The 24,727-nt window shown below is 36.1% G+C and overlaps 1 protein-coding gene across 3 annotated transcripts in view; it reads right to left on the reverse strand.

Moving 5' to 3' along the window:
• Positions 1 to 24,727, reverse strand: part of LOC132562258 (estrogen-related receptor gamma-like) — an 89,756-nt gene that overhangs the window by 12,846 nt on the left and 52,183 nt on the right. For all 3 annotated transcript variants that reach the window (XM_060226998.1, XM_060226996.1, XM_060226997.1), the window contains one exon: positions 22,015 to 22,131. In XM_060226998.1, coding sequence (XP_060082981.1) covers positions 22,015 to 22,131 — 117 coding nt within the window. The remainder of the gene's footprint in view (positions 1 to 22,014; positions 22,132 to 24,727) is intronic.

Consider the following 24,727-nt stretch of genomic DNA (forward strand, 5'->3'; position numbering starts at 1 on the left):
ATATTGACAACTAACCGATGGTGTGGTAGTCCTCACTGAGAAGGAACAATTATTAGACTACAATCTGCTGTATTATTCAGTGTTACAGGGTGATATTTGTTGTGATGTAGGTTTTTGTGGTACATTATTGAGAAAGTAGACTTGGTCTTAGTTAGTTGCAGGCAATGAACTACCATCCCCACTAATACTAGTGAGCAGTAGGTGATAGTCTCTGTCATCCCTGATGGTCCTGATGAGCTGTAGATGATAAACCGTTTTACCCTCAATGGTCCTGATGAGCTGTAGATGATAAACCGTTTTACCCTCAATGGTCCTGATGAGCTGTAGATGATAAACCGTTTTACCCTCAATGGTCCTGATGAGCTGTAGATGATAGACCGTTTTACCCTCAATGGTCCTGATGAGCTGTAGATGATAGACCGTTTTACCCTCAATGGTCCTGATGAGCTGTAGATGATAAACCGTTTTACCCTCAATGGTCCTGATGAGCTGTAGATGATAAACCGTTTTACCCTCAATGGTCCTGATGAGCTGTAGATGATAAACCGTTTTACCCTCAATGGTCCTGATGAGCTGTAGATGATAAACCGTTTTACCCTCAATGGTCCTGATGAGCTGTAGATGATAGACCGTTTTACCCTCAATGGTCCTGATGAGCTGTAGATGATAGACCGTTTTACCCTCAATGGTCCTGATGAGCTGTAGATGATAGACCGTTTTACCCTCAATGGTCATGATGAGCTGTAGATGATAGACCGTTTTACCCTCAATGGTCCTGATGAGCTGTAGATGATAGACCGTTTTACCCTCAATGGTCCTGATGAGCTGTAGATGATAAACCGTTTTACCCTCAATGGTCCTGATGAGCTGTAGATGATAGACCGTTTTACCCTCAATGGTCCTGATGAGCTGTAGATGATAGACCGTTTTACCCTCAATGGTCCTGATGAGCTGTAGATGATAGACCGTTTTACCCTCAATGGTCCTGATGAGCTGTAGATGATAAACCGTTTTACCCTCAATGGTCCTGATGAGCTGTAGATGATAGACCGTTTTACCCTCAATGGTCCTGATGAGCTGTAGATGATAGACCGTTTTACCCTCAATGGTCCTGATGAGCTGTAGATGATAAACCGTTTTACCCTCAATGGTCCTGATGAGCTGTAGATGATAGACCGTTTTACCCTCAATGGTCCTGATGAGCTGTAGATGATAAACCATTTTACCCTCAATGGTCATGATAAGCTGTAGATGATAGACCGTTTTACCCTCAATGGTCCTGATGAGCTCTAGATGAGACCACATTATCCTCAATGGTCCTGATGAGCTCTAGATGAGACCACATTATCCTCAATGGTCCTGATGAGCTGTAGATGATAGACCGTTTTACCCTCAATGATCCTGATGAGCTCTAGATGAGACCACATTATCCTCAATGGTCCTGATGAGCTCTAGATGAGACCACATTATCCTCAATGGTCCTGATGAGCTCTAGATGAGACCGAATTATCCTCAATGGTCCTGATGAGCTCTAGATGAGACCACATTATCCTCAATGGTCCTGATGAGCTCTAGATGAGACCACATTATCCTCAATGGTCCTGATGAGCTGTAGATGATAGACCGTTTTACCCTCAATGGTCATGATAAGCTGTAGATGAGACCGAATTATCCTCAATGGTCCTGATGAGCTCTAGATGAGACCACATTATCCTCAATGGTCCTGATGAGCTCTAGATGAGACCACATTATCCTCAATGGTCCTGATGAGCTCTAGATGAGACCACATTATCCTCAATGGTCCTGATGAGCTCTAGATGAGACCACATTATCCTCAATGGTCCTGGTGAGCTGTAAATGAGACCACATTATCCTCAATGGTCCTGATGAGCTCTAGATGAGACCACATTATCCTCAATGGTCCTGATGAGCTCTAGATGAGACCACATTATCCTCAATGGTCCTGATGAGCTCTAGATGAGACCACATTATCCTCAATGGTCCTGATGAGCTGTAGATGAGACCACATTATCCTCAATGGTCCTGGTGAGCTGTAAATGAGACCACATTATCCTCAATGGTCCTGATGAGCTGTAGATGAGACCACATTATCCTAAATGGTCCTGGTGAGCTGTAGATGAGACCACATTATCCTCAATGGTCCTGGTGAGCTCTAGATGAGACCACATTATCCTCAATGGTCCTGATGAGCTCTAGATGAGACCACATTATCCTCAATGGTCCTGATGAGCTGTAGATGAGACCACATTATCCTCAATGGTCCTGATGAGCTGTAGATGAGACCACATTATCCTCAATGGTCCTGATGAGACCACATTATCCTCAATGGTCCTGGTGAGCTGTAGATGAGACCACATTATCCTCAATGGTCCTGATGAGCTGTAGATGAGACCACATTATCCTCAATGGTCCTGATGAGCTCTAGACGATAGACTCTTATCCTGTATAGTCCTGGTGAGCAGTTGTTGATGTTATTCTATCCTACTCATCTATCCTGATCTTGTCTATATAACCAGTAGATTTTAGGCAAACTATTAGTTTCTTCCATCCTAAACAGCTGTAATTTATGGACCTTTATACTAATTAGCACCCAGATGGTGGTAAATATATAGTGTTACACACAACTGCAGATTATCTGCAGTGTTGCAGCTAACATAGCATGTACACAACAGGTTTGTCTGCGTATGTCAACAATGGCAGTGATAACTTATGTTTCTGAGGGGGAAATAAAGGATGTATGCCATCCTTTGGGCATTCACACATCACATGTACAGATGTAGGTGATGTATTTGGAGCAGAAGCTAAATATATAATGTCTGGACAGATCCTCATTATCTGAGACACAATAGAAATGTCACATCAGTCATCTAACTGGCAATGAATGCACCTTATTCTAGTTGGATGAAGAATTCCATCCAGTTAAAATATCTCATTATTTGCCACTAGACACTTTGAAATATTTATTGCAAGACTATTCTACATAAGAATACAGCACCATATGATGCACAGTGGCTAAAATAAATATTCCAGTGTCTGAACCTATTTATTGTTAATACCTCACTCTACAAATGTTCTAGAAATGACCAGTCAAGGGAAAATACCCAAGTTAATGCACAGCTTAAGCAGTCATAAAAAAAGAAAGCTGGCACAACTCAACCTCGCCCTTCAAAATTTGCATGATAATTCTGCCCTAATTTTCAGTTATAAAAACTATAAATTTAGCATCCATTTCAGATAAGATTATTGCTGCCAATTTGCTGTGAAGTTACACTGAAGTTTGGACATCTTTGTAGAAGGTTTTCTGTTCTGTTCTTTCTTTTCGAGTGATAACTGTGATAGAAAGTGACACAATGGGAGGTGTTTATAGCAGGGTCTCTACAATCAGGGCTTACTGATGCTTCCTGATTAACAATAACTATGATTTACATTGAAGATCAAGGTTGGAAAGGCCTTGTGCCTCCCCACATTTCACTGGATGTAATCAAGCCTCCAATAGCCTTACACCATTGCAACCAATACTGGTTTTGTCATTGATTTCTACCTAAACCATGCCAGCCTGAATGGTATCTTGTTGGGTCAATGCTCAGCAACATTCTGTCATACAAGACAACAGATAATGAAAATCTAGGGAGGGGCAGACCTAATATATCTAGATACATTCCCAATGTATAACACTGTATAACACGAGACTTCTACCTCATGCGGTGCCTCAAGATAGGATGAGTTTTTAAACAGTCATTACCATAGATCAGAAAACACCATGACACAAGGTTGATTAGTGACTACCTAACGAAAATTAACTTTAAACAGCATCTTCCCAGCTGGAGTTTGCCTAAACTGGCTTCCAGACAGTGTATATAGCATCTGTACAACTGAGTAATTACGATATACGCTTTATATATGACAGGTGACATAGTTGACTATTCAGGAGTGAGATTTGTTGTTCTGAAACGACTTTGCTGCATTATGTATATTTGGCATGACATAACTGCATGAGCACATTTTTCAGAAGACCCTAAGACTTGATCAGGCTAGACACCATGAATTATGTCACTCATATATATAAGGACCAGGAAACAGCTGACGTTAATGAGAAGGTGTAGAAAATGTCAGCCGTTTATTTATAATAATTAATTATTCCTTAATCAGAGAAGGAAAAGGTTTCCACACTGATGAAGGTAACGTATTTGTGTGATAGCAAAGCCTGGCTCCATTCACATGGATGAAACTGTCCATAAATTTACCAACACAAGGTAATATTATACTGGCCAACAAAAACAACTGTCCTATATTACTGAGGAATATCTAAGATGTTTCGTTGAATCATATTACTCTGACATGACGCATTAGAAAACTGCTTTATATCTGCATGTATAATTAGCGGTTTGATAACCTTGTGTCTAGTGTATAGTAAAACTTTTTTGAATTGGTTAAACAGGAATATTGAAACTTTTCATCACTGCTGAAGTTGGTGTTGTCTTCTAAATCTGTGACACATTTCAACCAATCAAGCAGTGGTGATAAAACTGCAATACATTGCCAGATTTTATCAGCAGTTATTTTAGTCCAACATAGTGGGACATGCTTGAGTTGTCATTAATATTTAAGATAATTGCAGATTTATGTCTTTCATCCCAGACATTAAAATAAAGAAGGACTCGTTATAGAATCTATTACATGTATACATTAGATATCAAAAGGTAGTCTTCACTCCCTATAATTTTTCTTGTCAATGCACTATTTTCACCTGTGCCTACAATTTTTCTTGTCAATGCACTATTTTCACCTGTGCCTACAATTTTTCTTGTCAATGCACTATTTTCACCTGTGCCTACAATTTTTCTTGTCAATGCACTATTTTCACCTGTAAACCAAGCCAGATAAAAGCCCAAAGTCCAATACTTTGCATGCTAAGGCAAAAACAACTTTGAGCAATTTATGTAGAACATTGATTTCAGTAATTAACTCAAGTGCTGACAGCAACACAGTGTATGTAATTCAGATAATCAAACCATCTACTCACAGAACCTACCCCCAAATACAATGCCAACAGCTATCTACAGGAAAACCGAGTGCTTATCAATCATAGGTTACAGCTATCTACAGGAAAACTGAGTGCTTATCAATCATAGGTTACAGCTATCTACAGGAAAACTAAGTGCTTATCAATCATAGGTTACAGCTGTCTACAGGAAAACTGAGTGCTTATCAATCATAGGTTACAGCTATCTACAGGAAAACTGAGTGCTTATCAATCATAGGTTACAGCTATCTACAGGAAAACTAAGTGCTTATCAATCATAGGTTACAGCTGTCTACAGGAAAAAACAAGTGCTTATCAATCATAGGTTACAGCTATCTACAGGAAAACTGAGTGCTTATCAATCATAGGTTACAGCTGTCTACAGGAAAAAACAAGTGCTTATCAATCATAGGTTACAGCTATCTACAGGAAAACGGGAGTGCTGATTATTCATAAGTTATATATATCCAAGGAGCTATTCCTCATACAGTTCAATATTAATGACCTTCATTAGCTTAGTGGACAATTCCACCTAAACCAAAATGCTTCCGTCTTACAGTAGTAAATCAAAGGAGAAACACACACTGGGGACCTGTAATGTAAATAAGGTGTGGCCTAATGATCACCTGGCAATCATGTTCCATTTATACACTACATTTACATATTATGTAATATCCTTGAATTAGCAAGATTACATAGCACATATATAAGATTCCAGGCTTAAATTGGGAAGACCATGCCTTATGTGCAAACTTTAAATAAAAACTCAATATTGCAGTAATTGACTGGTATGTAACCAAATGTAAGGCACAGTATGTTATGTCTCCAATCTCAATATCATGATCAAAGCAAAAATAGGAAAAGTTAACTTTAAATTCTAGGAAAATCTGTAAATTTAATTTCTGTAGGTATGAAGCCATCCAGCACCTTGGACAGCTTTTAGACCTTGCTGTCCAGGACTGTCACCTTGCAGTAAATTGCACATATATGTTTTTTAACCAGCTTTTATCAGCACTGTCGGATGGCATTAACTCCCTAACGAGGGATGAAAATATTGAAGTGGTTTGTACCAGAAAGGAAGAAGAGAAATGGCAATACAATTTCAATAATCAAATTCAAGATGTCTGTCCTATAGCCAGTTTTTCCAAATCAGACTGAAAATGAAACATGCACCATAAAGGACCAAAAGGAACCATCACTTCAAGAAAATTAGTGATAATAATCTTTAAGAATCGAAATCAAAGATAGCCTCTTTTCCATCCATTGAATCTTCAAGCACAATTACAGCCTGAAGGATATCAATGTTAAAACAACTTCACTTTGCAGGTATTTCTCAGTGTCAGTGAAATAAAATGCACAGCTAGAATGTACTCAGAAACTCAGACAATCAGAAAATGTAAAAATATTGTGTCACTTTTGAATTGTCAGATCAACACTTAAGTATAAGTATGGCACTGAAGAACTGGTGTCCATCTTGTAATTATGTTAAATGATGACCCAATAGATTTGTAAGAATATTGGTGTCAAGTCTAAATCTAGTACTGACTTAAGTCATGTACAGAGTGTATTCACCTTTCACTTGGCACATATGTTGACATTAATATCAGATCACAAACTGTGTCACAACAGATCATGACATATCAATGTGTGACAGGATAGCAGTAACCCACTAACAGCAGCAGTAGGTGAATTAACAAGCCATTGACAAGAAAATGTGATGGTGTCAATGTATTTCATGAATAAAATTTTTCCTATGTCCATGACCAGAAGAAGTTGATGATAATTCTTTACCTACCCATACAAAACTGACTTTTTCCAATCTTTTCCAAATATAAGATAACAAAAGTCAAACTGCTTCTGAAGTCTATTATGTAATGGAAGGTTGGGGGGGGGGAGGAGCTATGTCACTGTCATATGTTACTTCATATACATGCATCAGAGTTATGAGGATATCATGGTAAGTAGGTGTGAAACATAAACATTCTGGAAACATTGATGATTATTGAAATATCATTTGTTTGTACTCTGATGACTGCCTGCCCAAGGCTGAATCATGTCCACAACCAGCTATAGAAAAAGTAGACCATACAGTGTGGAAACCTGGAGTAAAGAGTTACTCTTCTTCTCTCTTTTTAGTTTGTTTACTACTTTTTTAAGAGGAAAATGCATACCACTTCCTGAAACCCAGCAGATGAACTACAACACAGACACTTAAAGGATGTTAGTTCTTTGAAGTTTTCTCCTGCTGGAGATTTTTCTCATCTGGATTTACATATCATTTGTTTGTTATTTTAGTGAATAGATAAAAAAACATGACAGGCTTATTACTAAGCAAATTGGCTTGTTAATGGATACACAGTATATAAGAAATAATAAACACCAATGACTTTACATACCCACTATGTATACGTAATAGAACAAAGCACACAAATGTGCATTTAAGTATGCTTTAAGTGCTATAAGAACAGTACTGCTAGGACAGATATATGCATATCATTCTTTTAACTTTGAAGGGACGGAGTTTTAACCTAACAAATGCTCTCTAATGATACTGGTGTTCATAGGTTTAATAGTCATCAATCATGATCACACATTAAACTTGACATATTTTATTACTTATATGTAATTGTATATAAAATATGGACGCTTTATTCAAATTTCTAACCAAAACAAGTAAATCAACCATGTGTGTGATTTGACATGGGACAGTTGACACTTCCTCTGGCTTGAGCCTAGTACACCATACAACAGTCATATACTGTGATTGACTCGACTATCAAAATTAATGTTCTTACACTACCTATTGTCTTTAATTTACAAGCTAAGGGACAGTGATGTGTCTTTAAGTTACAAGCTTTAAGGAAGTGTGATATGTCTTTTAGTTATAAGCTTTAAGGGAATGTGATGTATCTTTAAGTTACAAACTTTAAGGAAGTGTGATATGTCTTTAAATTATAAGCTTTTAGGAAGTGCAATATGTCTTTTTGTTACAAGCTTTAAGGGACAGAGATGTATCTTTAAATTACAAGCTTTCAGAGACTGTGATATGTCTTTCAGTTACAAACTTGTAGAGACTGTGACATGACTTTAAGTTACAAACTATAAGGGAGTGTGATATGTCTTTAAGTTACAAACTTTAAGGGAGTGTGAAACGTATCTAAGCTACAAGCTTTGAGGGATTGTGGTATGTCAATGAAACAGAAATTGAATTAAAACTTGTAAGAATATATAATAATCTTTGAAAGTTTTAAATAAATGATGTACACCAAAACTAATCTGACTACAGATTGGATGGATTTTTCCTTCCATGTCTTTTTCTTTAGCTGATTCACTTCAATGTTGAATAAAATTACAAATGAAGATGCAATGTGGCTTGCACTATTAACACAAATAAGAACGATGAACATGGAAATTCAGTAGAAATGAGACAACTGATTGACTAATGCAGGTGTTGGCTCACTTTGCTGACAAGGAGAAAATCTGCAATTATCATAAATTAATTCTAATATGTCAAATGTGGTCAAAATGTCAACCAAAGAATTATACTACAATTCTGACAAAATGACAAGAATAAGTCTTAAAGTTTACAAGTGCATGACTAATTGAATTCACAAGAGAAATTTGGAGAGAGTTTACATAATGGGATGTGTAAACGATGTAAATTGTTAAGGTACAAGATGTCAAGTAAAGATCAGGTCAGGATCAGAGTTGACGACAGTAAATGCAAACTGTCAACAACGTAACAAATGAGAGAAGTGTGTACTGATGATGAAAAACAACTGTTGCAGTCAGTCTCTAGTGTCTCTAGTACAATATCACTATTGGCAGGTTTCAATACAACACCATTTCAGAGTACTTCGGTGACCAATTGCTGAAACAAAAACTGTTTTACAAAATATGCCAAAATCAAACAAGGGCCATCAGAAATGGGTTATGCTCCCCCATCGGAACACAAATCAAGTATGAAAAATAAAAAGGGCAACTCCTATATTATGCAAGAGAGTGATGGTTCTTGTGCAATGCACTTCCTCTTCTTGAGATCTATCTACCGATAAAGTTTGATGTTGATACATCATATAGCTTTAGTGTAATGCTCCAGAAAAAATTTAAGTATGAAAATAACAAAGGGCAAAAACTCTTAAATTATGCAATAGAGAGTGATGGCCCTTGTGCAATGCACTTCTCTTTGTTGTAATTCATCTACCCATTAAGTTTTATACAGACAGAAGCAGCCAATGTATGTTCTCTCATTGGTGAGTGTAAAAAGGTTGTCCCAAAAACCAGGCCTTTTCAGCGCAACACTTTCTATGCCATGACTTAAATAGAGACTACTGCAGCAAAACACTCTTCCAATTTTTTATAACCTAATTAGTTCAAAGATAACATTTAAGCTCAAACTGTGTTTCCAAATTTTACCATATATCATGACATTTATTGAACTATTAATGCAATCACCAGACAAAATACAGTGTTAACTTAATCCAAAGTCTATCCAAAGAGAAATATCATGAGATACCATCATATTTACAGACATTTACTCCCACTCAGAGGAAAATGAATTAATTACTTACAGATCCCCTCTAGCACACTTACATCACCCAACAAGGGATTCCCGCTAAATCTTAATAAGCTACAATTCTGGTAATTTCCTTGACACGCCAGATTAACACCCTGTAGAACACTTGTCTGGACTTGTTCATTTTCAAAAACACCCACTGCTGAGCTCTGGAAAGGAATTTCGTGCCATGCTATACAGGCCCTACAAAGTCAGTATGAGACCTATGCAAACAGTCTTTCTTGAAGTGAATTTAATAGTTGGAAAAGTCAGCCAATTAAAAGATCATCTATATTTCCCCCTTGTTGTCAGTTCACCGATTACCCTTTCATACCTTAAATGAAAATCTTTCCATATTCAGTATACACCACCAGCAGTGTACCTTCAATACAACATTTACAATACACACGTAATATCTAACCTCAAAAAGCTGTAGGCCAAAACGTCTAATGTACCTGTCAATGATATTCAGTCATACAACTTATTAAATCACTAATCTTTATTCATTCCATTTAAACAGAACAACTCCAGAGATTTACCCGTAATTATGGATTCATATCAATTATATCTTCGTGTGTAATAATGCAGTAACCGGAACCTCTGTTGTTGTATTAATTTGTCTCATGAAAGCGTGGTATTGTGATCAGGAATCAATGCTTTATTTGGCGAGATCCAATATATGTTTGTTAGGGCTGATATGTTTTATCGGGGACTTGGCTCAGCAGGTCTAAACTAGTGGGAATAACAACCGCTAGTTTTTTATTATCTCTGTTTTAGTCCGGTGTCTCTATTATCTTAGAATGCATTATGTATCTAACTGTATGCTACATAGAAATGTCAAAGAATCAGGCTGTGTAGCATTTGGGAAAGAAAAATTCTTTACGAGACAGAAGTATCTGAATATATAGAATTCCAGAGGTATTGGAACGTGGGCTTGCATCTCGTAAGACAAAAATTCAATAATCATACATTATCGTAATTAGCTTTATAAGCACTGAGAGAACACAAATGCATCTAGAATCGTGATTAATTGGCTGTATATCGTTCTACATTGGGGGTAAAAGAATCTATTCTTTTGGTGCTTGACATTTGTCTGTAGAAGTCTTGTTCATGGATGAGCTTGTGTCTGAATAAGAAACACTGTCGCCTAATATGTACAAGTTTAGCCATGTTGTTGTCTCGCCACAGTTGACATTAACCTCCTCATGTCTTTATGGACTCTTCCAGAAAAGAGCGTTACACCTAAATTTTGTCAATATCAATAAAAATGCTGAGAAATCTCATTATTCATCAGGAGATCAGTGTTGCAAGTCCAGTTAGGAAGATCTTGTCTGGTCCCTACCCCTGTATCACACTGCCACAGAGGTCAATCAGCATATATATAAGGCATGTATATATAAAGCACAGTTCTCATGCATATTCGTAAAATCTATCTTCCTAGTATTGATCTGACCTGTCCCTCCCCCCACCTTATCAGCTGAGGCACTGTCCATCCAGCAGAATACAATACATGTGTAGGCACGCAAACCACTGTGGTTTTAGTCTTCCCTCAGTGATAGAGGAGAAATCTCGACTAATGCTTTAACTAATGCTTCTGGCTTACAGTCAAATTAAGGAGGAGATTCAAAAAGGGCAACAAACAAGTTGTGATTACCTACTCAGCCATCTGCAATATTTGATAATTATCTTGCTTCTCTACCACATAAATGTCAAGGTTGCTAGCTATACACGGGCTACAGACAGAATCTGGAATCCATCGAGGACAAATCGCCTAAAGATTAGTTTGTTTGCTTCCCTAACAAATTCTTTTTAAATGGATGAAAAGAAAGCATACCACCGTTAAAGCATAGTGTTACATACATATGTATTTATTCAATTTCTGAGCTTACACAAAACTGTTCCAGCACCAGAGCTGTTTGCTATTGTGGTGCTGCCAATATGATTCTCACAACACCTACTCACTACCAAATAGACAACTCATGCTCAAGCAGCTAACTCCCCTACCAGAGTATGTATAAACCCAATGGTATGCGCTCGGGAAGTTATGTAGGAAACAGCTACTTTTGACAATAAAACAGCAATGAAAAACTAGCAGAACTTTACAAGACAATCAAAGTTGTGTTGTGGTGTTCATTAAATCAAACCAACAATTATCCTAACAACATATACATAATCAGGAATTACTGCTGTTCGTTTCGGTGATATTCTCCTGTGACGTTGTTTGCAGGTGTTACTTTTGTTTGTCCGAAAGTGTTCTACGTGTTGTTTTGATGACCTGAACTGCCAGTAATGGAGACCATAAATATCACAGATGGTGGCTTCTGTACCTAAAGCAATCACCTAATTTGTACACTATTTCTTAACCTCCTCATAGCCACATAATAATACCCATGTAAGATATTTTAGAATGTTGGCATAACAGATACTGAGTACTATAATGGACAAGATTTTATTCTGTATGTCTCAGTTATGATAATGATATGATTTCATTCTGTTGAATAGCTTCCAAGATTGGATTGCTTATGTTCAAAATAGAAACAAATTATATATAGAACTGTTAATTATGTAAGGTAAGAACTAGTACTCCGGGTTGTACAGAAAATAATGAAATACCAGTCATCCATTTGATATCAAACCATGATAAATATCTATACTGTTTTATCCAGACTTAAACAAAGATTTACTTTCTATGCCTTGACAACATCTTTAGCAATGTTAGTAATCTTCCATAAAAACCCACACACATTATGCCAGCTATTTCAGCCTCTCTGTCATATAATCAGTGGTATGATAGATGCCAACAGGGATCATTTCTGATTTGTGAGCAGGAATTCATTCACATACAGTGTAGAATGAGGTTGTTAATCATCTCATACCTTCTGGGCTTTTTATGACAACATTGACAATAAATTGTGTTTCTAATTTAGTGTGGAAACAGTAATACACAATAGTAAGACACATCAGCGTCAACATTTCACGTATATTATTTGATCCAAGAAATCAGACAGCAGAAGAAATCTGCTGTAATTCCCTTTGGTTTTGTTGTAAATATAGGATATTTCTATATAAACTTTGGGTCCATCATTTACTTCTGCACTGTAAACATGCCTTAAACTCTATACAACATATGATGAGCTAGGGAACATCGGAAACAAACTTAGCCAAATGAGAAGTTGTAGTAATGCTCCACAGATATTTCTGATGGAAATGCCAGGCTCTGGCATTGCCTACTGTCCTGCTATAGTCTGTTACTATTTACTACTACAGAATGAAAAAGAAACATTCTCCAGAACAAGAATATAATTTTCATTCCAGACCCAGTGTAATGGTTCATTGGCAGTTTATATTCCCTTTGTATTGTGTTGAAGGCATGAAAATATTAATGTCATGAAAACACAAGTAACTGCTTGTTGATAACGACACTGATCATCAAGCTATGCCTAAAACATTATGTTTTGTTCCAGCCAAGACTTGCTATTGAAGCTTGTTTTGAGTGCGAGAAAAACTACCTTTGACATTTAAAGGGAAATTTACTTCAGTAATTGCTAGGACATGTTGCTCCTGTTCCAATCACCAGAGAGATATAAAGGCCGAGTGAAGTGTATCAGTTCCACATTCCATAATAATGTTTTTAGTGGGAGTATCTAATTTATTCAAAGATTTCATCTAAATTTCAGTCATTTAATGCAATATCCCTGCATTACATAGAGGATAATATCTGGAACACTCAAGTGAATAGCTGTCGCCAACTGTTACCAGTTTTAAAATGTTGCATTCATCATTATTTCAAGACAAAAATCTGCATAAATTTCTCAAAAAGTATCAATACTTTTTGGCTCATGACTTTTTACGAAAAAATGATGACCATGAATTAGCACTGAGAATCACTTCAAAACTCCTTATTTTGCAAACGTTTGATATTTCATGAAATGAAGGCAGGTAACATAGGCTATAAGTCAAAATAGAAAACCCAGGTATCTTTTGTATGTCAAAATGTTGTTCTAATTAAATGTACATTTTTCAGTTTTTCCCAAAATTTAAATAAACAGAAATAGTTCAAATCCTCAGATCTTATCAATGGTGATCAAATATAGTAAATGATGATTAATTAGGTAAAACAGCATCGTACTGATTTAATCAAATAATCAGGAAACACAACTATAAATCTATACATCCCATGTATAAAGTTGTAAACATATATACTTGATATAGGTCTATATTTAAACACAGTAAAGAGTGGAAAATAAATTCTTGTCATCAGGGAAACAGTTTTTGCATTATTGATTTTTTACATTCTTTCTGTGAAAACGAATCAGATCATGATATCTGTGTTTTCAAGTTTGTTTAAACAAATAGATTAATCCCAAAGGTCGTATTAAACGTGAGACCCTTTAAAGTACAGCAACAACCTATCACTGTGAACATTCCATTGATTCTAGTGTGACCATGGGACTCAAAAAAGTACAAGTCTGTTGATAGTCATGGTTCAACAGGGGGACTTGACCCGTGATTCCCATTCTCCAAATTCCTCCAAAACCTGGTACAGCAATAGCATTTGGAAAAGACACCAAATTTTTATTCTTGAGTGATTGTTTGTGTGTTGTGACTTTGGTATTTAATGATTTGTCTGGAATGTCCAACATATCCATCAAAGAATGTTACCTAATAAAGAAAAACTGGAAATTCCTCAAACTACTAAAATCAAGTAATAAGATTTGCATAAGAGGTTGTCTCCCCTCAAGGAATAAGAGCTGTATAAAGAGTTGTCTTTCCTCCAAGAATCAAAGTTGTATTAGGGATTGTCTCCCCTTGAAGAATGAGAAATGTATAAACAACAGACTTTCCTTCAGGAATAAGATTTGTGTAAGAGGTTGTCTCCCCTCAAGGATTAAGAGTTGTATGAAGGGTTGTCTTTCTTCCTGGAATCAGACTTGTATTTGGAATTGTCTCCCCTTGAGGAATGACAGTTGTATATAGGGTTGTCTTTTCTCTAGGAATCAGAATTGTGTAAGAGGTTGTCTACCCTTGAGGAATGACAGTTGTATAATGGGTTGTTTTCCTGGAATCAGAATTGTGTAAGAGGTTGTCTACCCTTGAGGAATGACAGTTGTATAAAGGGTTGTCTTTCTTCCGGGAATCAGAGTTGTATTAGGAATTATCTCTCCTCAATGAATGAGAGTTTTATACAGAGTCATCTTTCTACATTTAGAATTAGTGTTGTGTAAGTGATTGTCTCCACTCCAGGAATCTCAGTTGTATTGGGGGTTGTTTCCTCTCCAGGATCAGAAATGTTCATCAACATCACTGTTGGATGTGTATTCAATATCGTGTCTGTAACTAGCCACCTGTCGACCTCACTCCAACTAATGGTGTAATAATGGGCCATATGTCCTTAAGGAATACAACTTAGACCAATTAAATGTCACAGCCAATTTTATCTTTATCCCAATAGAGACTTAAAATGACTAATGGTCAACAAAATGGAAGGCACTTTAGCCAAGGGATAGTGGTCAATGAAGATAGTACATTGGAGTTTTTTTCTGTACAGAGCTGCACATTTCCAATAAACTCTGAATTTTGACACAAGATTTATGACAAGGAAGGATATTACTGTCATTTTAATCTCTTAATCAAAGACAGTTATCACAGATTGAATGTCCTTCTGGTCAACTTTTTGACAAATCAAAACAGAAACAATGTATCAGGTGCTTGAGATATTCATGATGTCTACTATAAAATCTGATCCAAGATGACAATTAAAACCTCTATGTACATGTGACACACAGCTTTCAAATGGCCACAATACTCAATAAAAAAAACAGAGAACTGAATATCAAAGAAGCCTCAAGTGAAAATCTGAAATGTATAGTTGGGATTCCTAACCAGAATGGTTATTGTTTTGCCAGTATCATAGATCATGGTTTGTCCTGCATCTTTGTGTTCGAGACCTTAAACAAAACTCTTTACAACAATTGCTATGGACAGCAGGTGATTGGCCTCCCGCTTGATGTTCAGTAAGGTATTAAGAGCTGGATTTGCCCGAAGTATTGGTCATCTAGCAGGTTATCAGTTACAAAAGACGAGATGTCGTCTAGATGCTATTTAATCCTATTTCTAATCATTTGTGCTGGAAACAGGTGCCATTAAATGAATCCTGCATCATGTAGGTGTTTGGATCAGATGGTGCCAAGTAAGAATAATTGTTGTATCTCTTGATGCAGACTACATGAAATGATTCATATTTAATCAATTGTGTGATGAGCATTATCTTATGTTGTATTACTGCATCTTAAAGACACACAGTAATTAGCTACTGCACTCACACCTTAGGGATATATAGAAGCAGCTATTTGAGAGTTGAAGGGTGATAACAGATGTGATGTAAACTGAAGTACACTGTTAATGTTTAACTATACCAGAAATATACCATCTTGCATAACAGCACTTGTCATGTGTACAAATCTGCCTTCCAGCTGTGGTTTGTGTATCTCCATGATTTAGACAGATCACAAACAACAGTTGTCATAGAGCCTTCAGTAAATCAACATTATATACTGAATTATCAGTCACCTTGACAATAGAAATTCTATTGACAGCCAAAATACCATTACCTGTGGCACAAAACTGGAAGAAAAAATTAAGTCACATGTTCTGGGGAAAATTAAATTATACACAAAACAATTGCACTTTAGATATGGCAATAATTTACAAATGTAAAGTCCAATAACACTAGAATTAGACACACAAAATAATGAACAGTAATGAAAGCTTTTAGATTTTGTCACAGGGAGAGTGAAGATTAATCTGTGGTTCTCTTTATAATCCTTACTGGTATTGTGGCATTAAACCTAACCTTTCAGATAGCACAAATTAGTGTTAGATCTCTCTATCAAATGTTACCCAGGTCTTAGCAATGTCCTTCCAGGGCAAAAATGCTTCCGATCAATGCATCCCCATTGATTATGTCAAGGCTTCTGTACTTTGCAGAACAAGAGTTGAAATATGACGATGAATGGTCAATTAGACTGGCTTTAGAAGACAGTAATCATGGGTGAGGGTATGTTGTGAAGCAAGGCATTGCTCTTTAGATTGCAGTGCCAGCCATTTGTCACGGATTGTGGATGGGTCAACCTGCCAGTGAAAGGGCCATCCCCTTCTCTGACTTAGGAAGACACCATCCACCTACCATAAAGGGTCATGCATCATTCTCATCAAAGGTGATTGCAGAGTCTTTGAGTATCGACCATCCAACAAGCAATCAATAAAGGTTATCTTATGGGATCAGTAAAGGACACTAAAACAGAATTCATAGACCTGTATATGTCCTGTGTGTACAATTTTGCTTGTATACCAATGTTTTTAATCACCATGAAAGTTTGTCAGGTTTTAATAAAAAAATGTCCAGGCTTAATGATATGAAGACAAGAATACCAGGAATAGTATAGAATAACAGAATGATTAGAAGATTATTGTTTAGATTCTTCAGTAAACAGAACAAAGCATTCTCTGGCATTCCTTAGAGACCCAGATGCAATATTTCCACATGAAATCACGCTTCTCAGTGATGCTGTAACTGGATGAAGACATACTAGGAAGTGAACAAAATTTCAAAAACCAATATCTTAAATTCTGTATAAAAAAAGCCAAATGTAAAATAAAGAGTAATGGCCATGAAAACATATCAATTAATTTGAAAACCAAGAATCACCACGCCAAAAAAATTGCGACAAGCGAAAACTCCAACATATCAGCAGGTTTAATTAACTAAATAACAAGTACACAACTTCAGTGTTGGCTGGCAACCTCGGTGAAGATTCATGAAATTAAGGAGAATACTGTTAGTTAGAACAACACTTTCCATGAAGACACAAAAAAAAAAGCAATTGGAATCAAGAATATTCTGCCTCTTCACTGGTCATGATTAATTAGTTGTTGGGAATGTAGTCCATCATAAAGAACTTGCTCTTTTAAACAGACTGCCAATGTATAAGTTAAAGTCATTTCCATGAATAAATTTTGTGATTTCACTTTTGAAATAACTATCAGCAGTCAACATCTAGTTTAAAATTTAGTAACTGTCAAAAAAAGTTTATTTCCTTTATGCATCACACTCTGATACATAACTAGTATGACCTTATATAGAGTTATAAATAAACTTCTTTCAAGTTGTTATTGCAAATCGATTTAATTGGATTCACACATGATAATCATCAGTACTTAAAATAGAACACTTCAGTATTTTTCCATCCAATTTCTTTTGTGAGCTAAATGTTAAGGTCTTCCAATGTCTCGGCAAAAACATCTTGTCCAGAGTTTTCCATTAGACTTCTGGGATAGGGAAAACATTATAAAACTGTTAAAAAAGAACAGCAAAGTCTGATCACTTTATACTTTCAAAACATGAAAGGGAAATCCTACCAGCAAGCATGTCAAGAGACCCACTGTTCAAAGCACACTAAAAGCAGGCAGTGGACACAAGAAGAATTGCATGACATGGCACCACCTGCTGACACGCACATTTCTTTTTTTTCTCTCGTTTATTTTAATCTCTAATATTTCCTAATGATATTACAGCCTGCCTATTTCTGTCTTTTCCATCTGCAACTGGCATGGATTCAAACTTGTTAGAAGTTGTGGAAAGAGATAGCAAGTCAACATGCAACAGATATTTCCATAATCCTGGCCTTTTCATTGCTAGTAACATATTATCGCTCTGTAGTATTCGCAAAGCCTAGCATTATCAATTTGTCTCCTCACACACTTGTCTGTCTAAACGAAAGCAGGGAACTCTCTAGGGAGAACCTAGGATACAGTGTTTTCTGCTGGTGTGATCCTCATTTAAATGACCAAGACAAACTACCAAACAAGTGTCTGTACTATTTAACAGACATTTTGCCCCCTCATCTTTTTCTCTCTACCAATGCAGGCAGCAAATTTGGTGTTGCTTTCCGATTCTATTTAATTTAATGGGCGATGATTGCTTTCTGACGGAGGAAGCAATTTATTGAACAGAATCAATATCAACAGTCACACTTTGCTGTCCCTACAGCGTTGGTCCCCTCCCATGGACAATATTGGTCCATCACATGAAAACGCAAATGTGGTATATTTTCAGCATGATATTGCAAGCTTGCCAAGACAGATATTCCCAGTCTTGTTACTTAAAACATTTAAATTGCACTGTTGTCCACCTTTTCACTGTCAGATACTGAAGTGGAAGGATTGATTAACAAGATCTGATAAGAAAGATCATTCATCAGTATATGTTACTGTATGTTACAGCTGAGCTTTTGTCCCAAAGTCATTAAATATTCGCGTCATGAAGTCCTACTAAATGTACAGGAGGAAGATTTACCTTCTTATTAAAGCTTCACAGAAAATATAAAATCATCCATCTAGGGAATTAACCAATGTCAGCATGTAAACCATTTCTAAAGTAGTTGCCAATATGTCATAAACATTTTTGAAAAAGGATATTATATGACTTATGCTGTGTGGTAATAAAAACCAGTGGGAAACGAAAATGACTGAGTACCAGTTGAAAACTATATCTTCAATCCGACAGACAGTTTGCCAATAAGTAGATTACCAATTTTTTCTCCGATTTTAAAAGACTTGAGTGGCTGTGCCCGCCAAGAGAGTAATTTGAATGTTTGCTTTATCACATGTCAATAACAGGCTTTAGAAGCAATGTTTACTTTATGCACTGAACAACAGCAGATACACTAACACATATCAAACTCATTCCAATTTACACATTTAAATGTCAAATATTAACATAAGATTAAGGGGATAAATGTTTTGAATATGAACTCTTGACTAATGCCAGTACGTTCTGTACAGATAAATTATGTTTGTCAGACAGTTTGAGCATTCTGCCCGCACAAAACCCCTCGTTTAGGCTGTCATTGATCTGACATCATCCGGGCAAGCTCATCTCACAACAGGAACAATAGAACATCTTTGTCTTTATATGGAATTATATATCTCACTAACAAGATTTGGGATAATTAATTTTCTATCTTGAGAACTGTATCTGTAATATTGTTAAGTTTGCATATTTATAACTTATTCGCAGTCTCTGTGTAAAATAGCATGATTCATCCATGCACCTCAAATCTGGAGAGGTGACACTAAGATATGATGGCATATTTATTGTGAAATTTTCAGGTTGAGTCACCAAAGTTCACCTATTTTGATAGATGTGCATGTATTCAAGGACAATTACCCCCAAAACAGTTTTTCTTAAAGGCCAAGATTTCTTCTTTGAATTCTGACATTGATAATAATGGCTCTTTTATTGTCACTGGAAAAGTGTGTGAATAACTCTTCATGGCTGATTTGAACTGATGAATTTATTGAATCTTTATTTCCACAAATTTTATTGATAACATTCTGTTTGCTGTTGGGTATAAATCCCATCAACAGATCAACAATAATCTGCTACAGACATCCAACCATATTTCTAGATAAATGCCATCGTGGTTAACATCACAACAGTGTCAGCAATCTGGCTATATTTCTAGATAGAATGTTCTTGCGGTTAACATCACGATACTGTTCCCCCCCCCACCCCAGTGTCCCTTGTCAGTCACATTCTGTATACCTATTGTGTCCATTTCTCTTGTGAAAAATGAGGAGTAAAAGTTCAAGTTTTGATAAAGGACCAAATCCTACCACATTGAGATCCATGTATCTTAATACTGGCTTATGTTATATATGTTGCTGAGCAGATTGGGGTTCACGGTCAAAAAGACAGGTCAGAGGTCAACAAGATGGGAACCTGTCACCAACTCCCACTCATTTCCATAATACATTAGCTTAACATCCTTCATGAGCACTCAGCCAAACAGAAAACAATTTGTTGTCTCCATGGGTGTGACAGAAAGAATGACTTAATGTCAAAATCTGCATATTTCACTACTGTTACTTGTTCTCAATATTACTTTATTCATAATTTGAAGGACTATTTAATTGAAAATGTGTTTACTCTCTGGAAGAAACTCATTTTGATGCTAACCTTTCCATAAAAAAAGCACGTTAAAAAGGGAAAAAGAATTTAAACTGTAAATGAAACAGCTTTATCCTGCCTGGAAATGGGTTCGCAATAAAATCAAACTAGCATCAAATTACAGTAAAAGGTGCTGATCAGTCACATGAAATGTTCATTGCCCAAAAGACCCCAGGAAACGTATTGTATTGATAACTGGATCACCAGGGATAAGCTCGAGTCTTGTCAGACAGTATCCAGCGAGGAGTCTTGTATAACATTCTCATGTGAAATATTAGTTTAGGAGAAGCAATATTTTATGTAAATGACAAGGTCCTGAGGTAAATATACTGCTATACCAAAAATAAAATCCCCTCACTTCTCTATAGATGGATATCAGATATATATTGTACATATGTGTTTTACCTTTAAACCTGGGCATTCATAAAAGGTTAATCGCCGACAAACCTAGAAAGATTTCCTAATCCATTACCAAAGTAGCAAATCTGAACACTTGTGATACTTAAAGGCGTCATTTGGATTCTCCTAGTAAAAAATCTCTGATTAATCACTCTTGTTTACAAAGGTTCACAACCCTACAAACTAACATTACCAAACAAGTTACTGAAATGACCTTTTTAACTTGTTAATCATGGTCGTGGGATATCATTAACCTGAGGTGTATAACCCTCTTCATTAAGTTGCTTAAACATCCCGCAAGACAATAACGTCTAGACTTATACTTAAGGGGTTTCTTAATGCATTTTTATACTGACAAATCATGCAAATATCTTGCCAAGGAAATCCTAAACAGTGATATAAAGCTTTGCTGTCAGATTAAATGATTCCACCAGACTATCACTAGATATCACAAACATTGCACAACCGGGCAATTTCTGTTCAAAACTGTTCCTTAGTAAAACAATGAAAAAATAACAGAAAAACCAAATTCCTGACCTAGTCTTCCAATGTATTGTCATGTGTGTTATCTATTCACATAAAAAAAGGGTAAATGCTTGCAATAACATTTGGCCATGGGGTCCTTAATCCAATTGCTGGTGACAGATGGAATACACATGGAATGTAACTGCGGTCAATGCCATTGGTACAGAGTGATTTTATTAGTACTGTATCTATCCAGTAATAAGTCCACCTATATCAAATCAGTACAATAACAAATGTTATCCATTGTCCTGCATTAATACAAACATTCCCTGACTCTGAATAGAAGTTCCCTGGTCTTACTGCAGAGTAAACACGGTAATACCAGGTATGTGCTTTTATATCATTGCCTTGGAAAAAGCACACGCAAGATTTCTTGTTGATTGACGATCACTTTGATTTTCAAACAATGTTGCTAAAAAGTTGCAATTTTTACTGAAGCGCGAAATTAACCGATTTTTGTTAGAATGAAGCTTCACTCACCTTCCCTGAGCATGCCCACTCGTAAACATTTCTGGAAGCGACATGCTTGGCATGCCTTCCTTCTTCTCTTTGTAATCTCACAGTCTCCATTTGCTGGGCAAGAATACTCTATGTTACCTGGAAAAGATAAACAAATTTAACATTAGGTAGACGATACATATTACACAAGATATCTTGGAAACAATTCACCATGCTGACAGCATTTTATCTATGACGTAAATGTATCAGCACTTCCTACACAACTAACAATTTTCCAATTGCCTTTTACATTGACTAAGAGCTATACAAAAGGAATGTGTTTATGTTTTCATATAAATCTCAGTTTAATCAAATGAAATTTGTATCTCCATTGCATGCAAACACAATGAAATAAGGAAAAATCAATGCCTATTAAGTTGACTTCACAGCCATTCCCCATGCTTACAAAATCCTTTGTGTTGCTCTGGCAACAGATAAAAGGTTCTGCTGAATATGGTCTATATGACAACAGAACAGTATGTTTTGAGTGATGAATATTGATATTATATTTTATGAACGACCAATATACATCAGGCAACAATTATCTGCTTTTTACTATGTAACTTTATTCCCTCATTGGGCTTTTACAATTTGAAAATAAAAACAATATGGACAAATGATACTGGGTTCTTATATTTACAAATGTAAAACATTGTTTCATTTAGTTTTGAGGTTGATCCACTACAAGAGGGCTAATCCTTAGCTTCCCACTCATGAATACAATATAATGTAGTTAGTTGTCTGATGGTACTAGATCAATAGGGGTTTCAATACTGATACTGTCTGCATCACTATGGCCATATTTAGAGTATGGTCTATAAACAATACAAAGAGGCTCTGTTCTGTCGTAAAACCAAAAATATCCAATCATAAAATCTCTAAAGCCTCATCCCTCTACTCCGACAGAAAATTGTACCGCTTATTTGACCCTAGAGCTAAAGGAAAACAAACATGTCTATGAAAGTGTTATGGTAGATATATATATGTTAAACTTGTTTGTATGGAGAAATCTAGATAGGTCAGCTTCACAATCAAACATCAAAGCTGTTGTAATGATTCCATTTATATGCAACTAGATAGCTTAAAAAAGATAACACTTTATGTTCATATCCCTGACTGATCATCGACTGTACATTATTGGTATTTAATATGAAGACATGGCACAGCCAATACCTACCATACAAATCACTATAACTATGGGAGAGGACGGAGAAAGAGAGACAGGGTATTGCTTGTCGCAATAAAAAAGCCACCGCCTAGACCAGTTTTATTATTGTCAGACTCCAAACTGTCAAATGACAATAGCCTGGAGTAGGATATGTAAGTATGTCTTTACCCACACAGCCTGAAACTACTGACATTGTGCAAAGTTGCAAATTTTAATCTGTAAATGAAATAAATTTAGCCACGAGAAGATTTAAGGCAAAATTTCAGCACTTGGAAGATGTTACCCAAAAATAGTCATAACATTGGAAGATATGTTTACCTAAGTCTTCATTTCAACAGTTTCATACATTAGATATGTAAATGTCACAAGGTTCAGATACTAAAAGGTTCAGTAATAAAGTCAGACACATTCTTGCTTTATATTTCCTCCCGTCAATACTTTTGAAGAAAACGTTGACCATAAAACAATAAAAGAAAAGAATTTGCGATATAAATCCAATCTTTACTGTGTACACCAAACGAGATAATATATTAAGTAATGCAGTGTTTCTAGTCAAACAAGGCAAACTGAAGTGGAGCTTCAAGTGGCTAATAAGTAAACTCAACAAGGTATACTCTACACAGTGACACCTTGATGGAAGTCTTATAATGTTATACACATACAGGAACACTTCAAAGTTCAAGGCCAATTAAGACATACCCCTCAATCATTATCAACTCAGAGCAGACATAATTTGATGGCTAACTACTTGTTTGCATCATATTTTGAACCAGACTGTTTCAATTTCATGCAAATTTTAAAACTGAAGAATGATATGAAAATGCTAATGATGAGCCTTATGCACTCATTGCACAGAGGCGGCCGGTACACATAAGGCATATCATATATCATAGGTGCATTACTGCAATTAAATTTCCTGCTCAGATCATTATAGGATCAGTCAAAAGTATCACAAACAATGCTTAAATCAAACAAATTCCTTTGAAGTTCTTTGTTTAACCAATGTTCTCACTAACTTTTCACAAAGTTGATATGTTTCTAATGTAAATGGCGGTATGTTTGTCAGGCCACAGAGTGATAAACAGTCAATAAAACAGTGAATTCAAAATCCATGAAATGCTGTTGACCAACTGTTCAAGCAGTCCCAGTAGAGAACATTTGATAAGTTTTATGATATGAAACTACAGACCTGTCATTTTATGTATATGGTATAAAAGATCGAACAGTATATAAAACCTAACCTTCTGTATATTGTCATAAGCATTTGTGAAATACTTGTACCTGACTGTCAGCTAGGTTGGCAATGGTCATAATTAAATGTTGACCTTGACCAGTGATTATTTCAATAGAAAAAGTTAAATGCAGACCTTAATCAACATTTCTTCAATAACTACAGTTATATGTTGACTTTGATTTGTCCTCACTCCAACAGCAAGTTAAATGCTGACCTTGACCTGTCTTCACTCCAATAATGAGTTAAATGCTGACCTTGACCTGTCTTCACTCCAATAATGAGTTAAATGCTGA

The sequence above is a fragment of the Ylistrum balloti genome, unplaced genomic scaffold (genome assembly GCF_031769215.1).
Source record: "Ylistrum balloti isolate Yb309-2 unplaced genomic scaffold, AGI_CSIRO_Ybal_v1 Utg371384, whole genome shotgun sequence".
Taxonomy (NCBI): domain Eukaryota; kingdom Metazoa; phylum Mollusca; class Bivalvia; order Pectinida; family Pectinidae; genus Ylistrum; species Ylistrum balloti.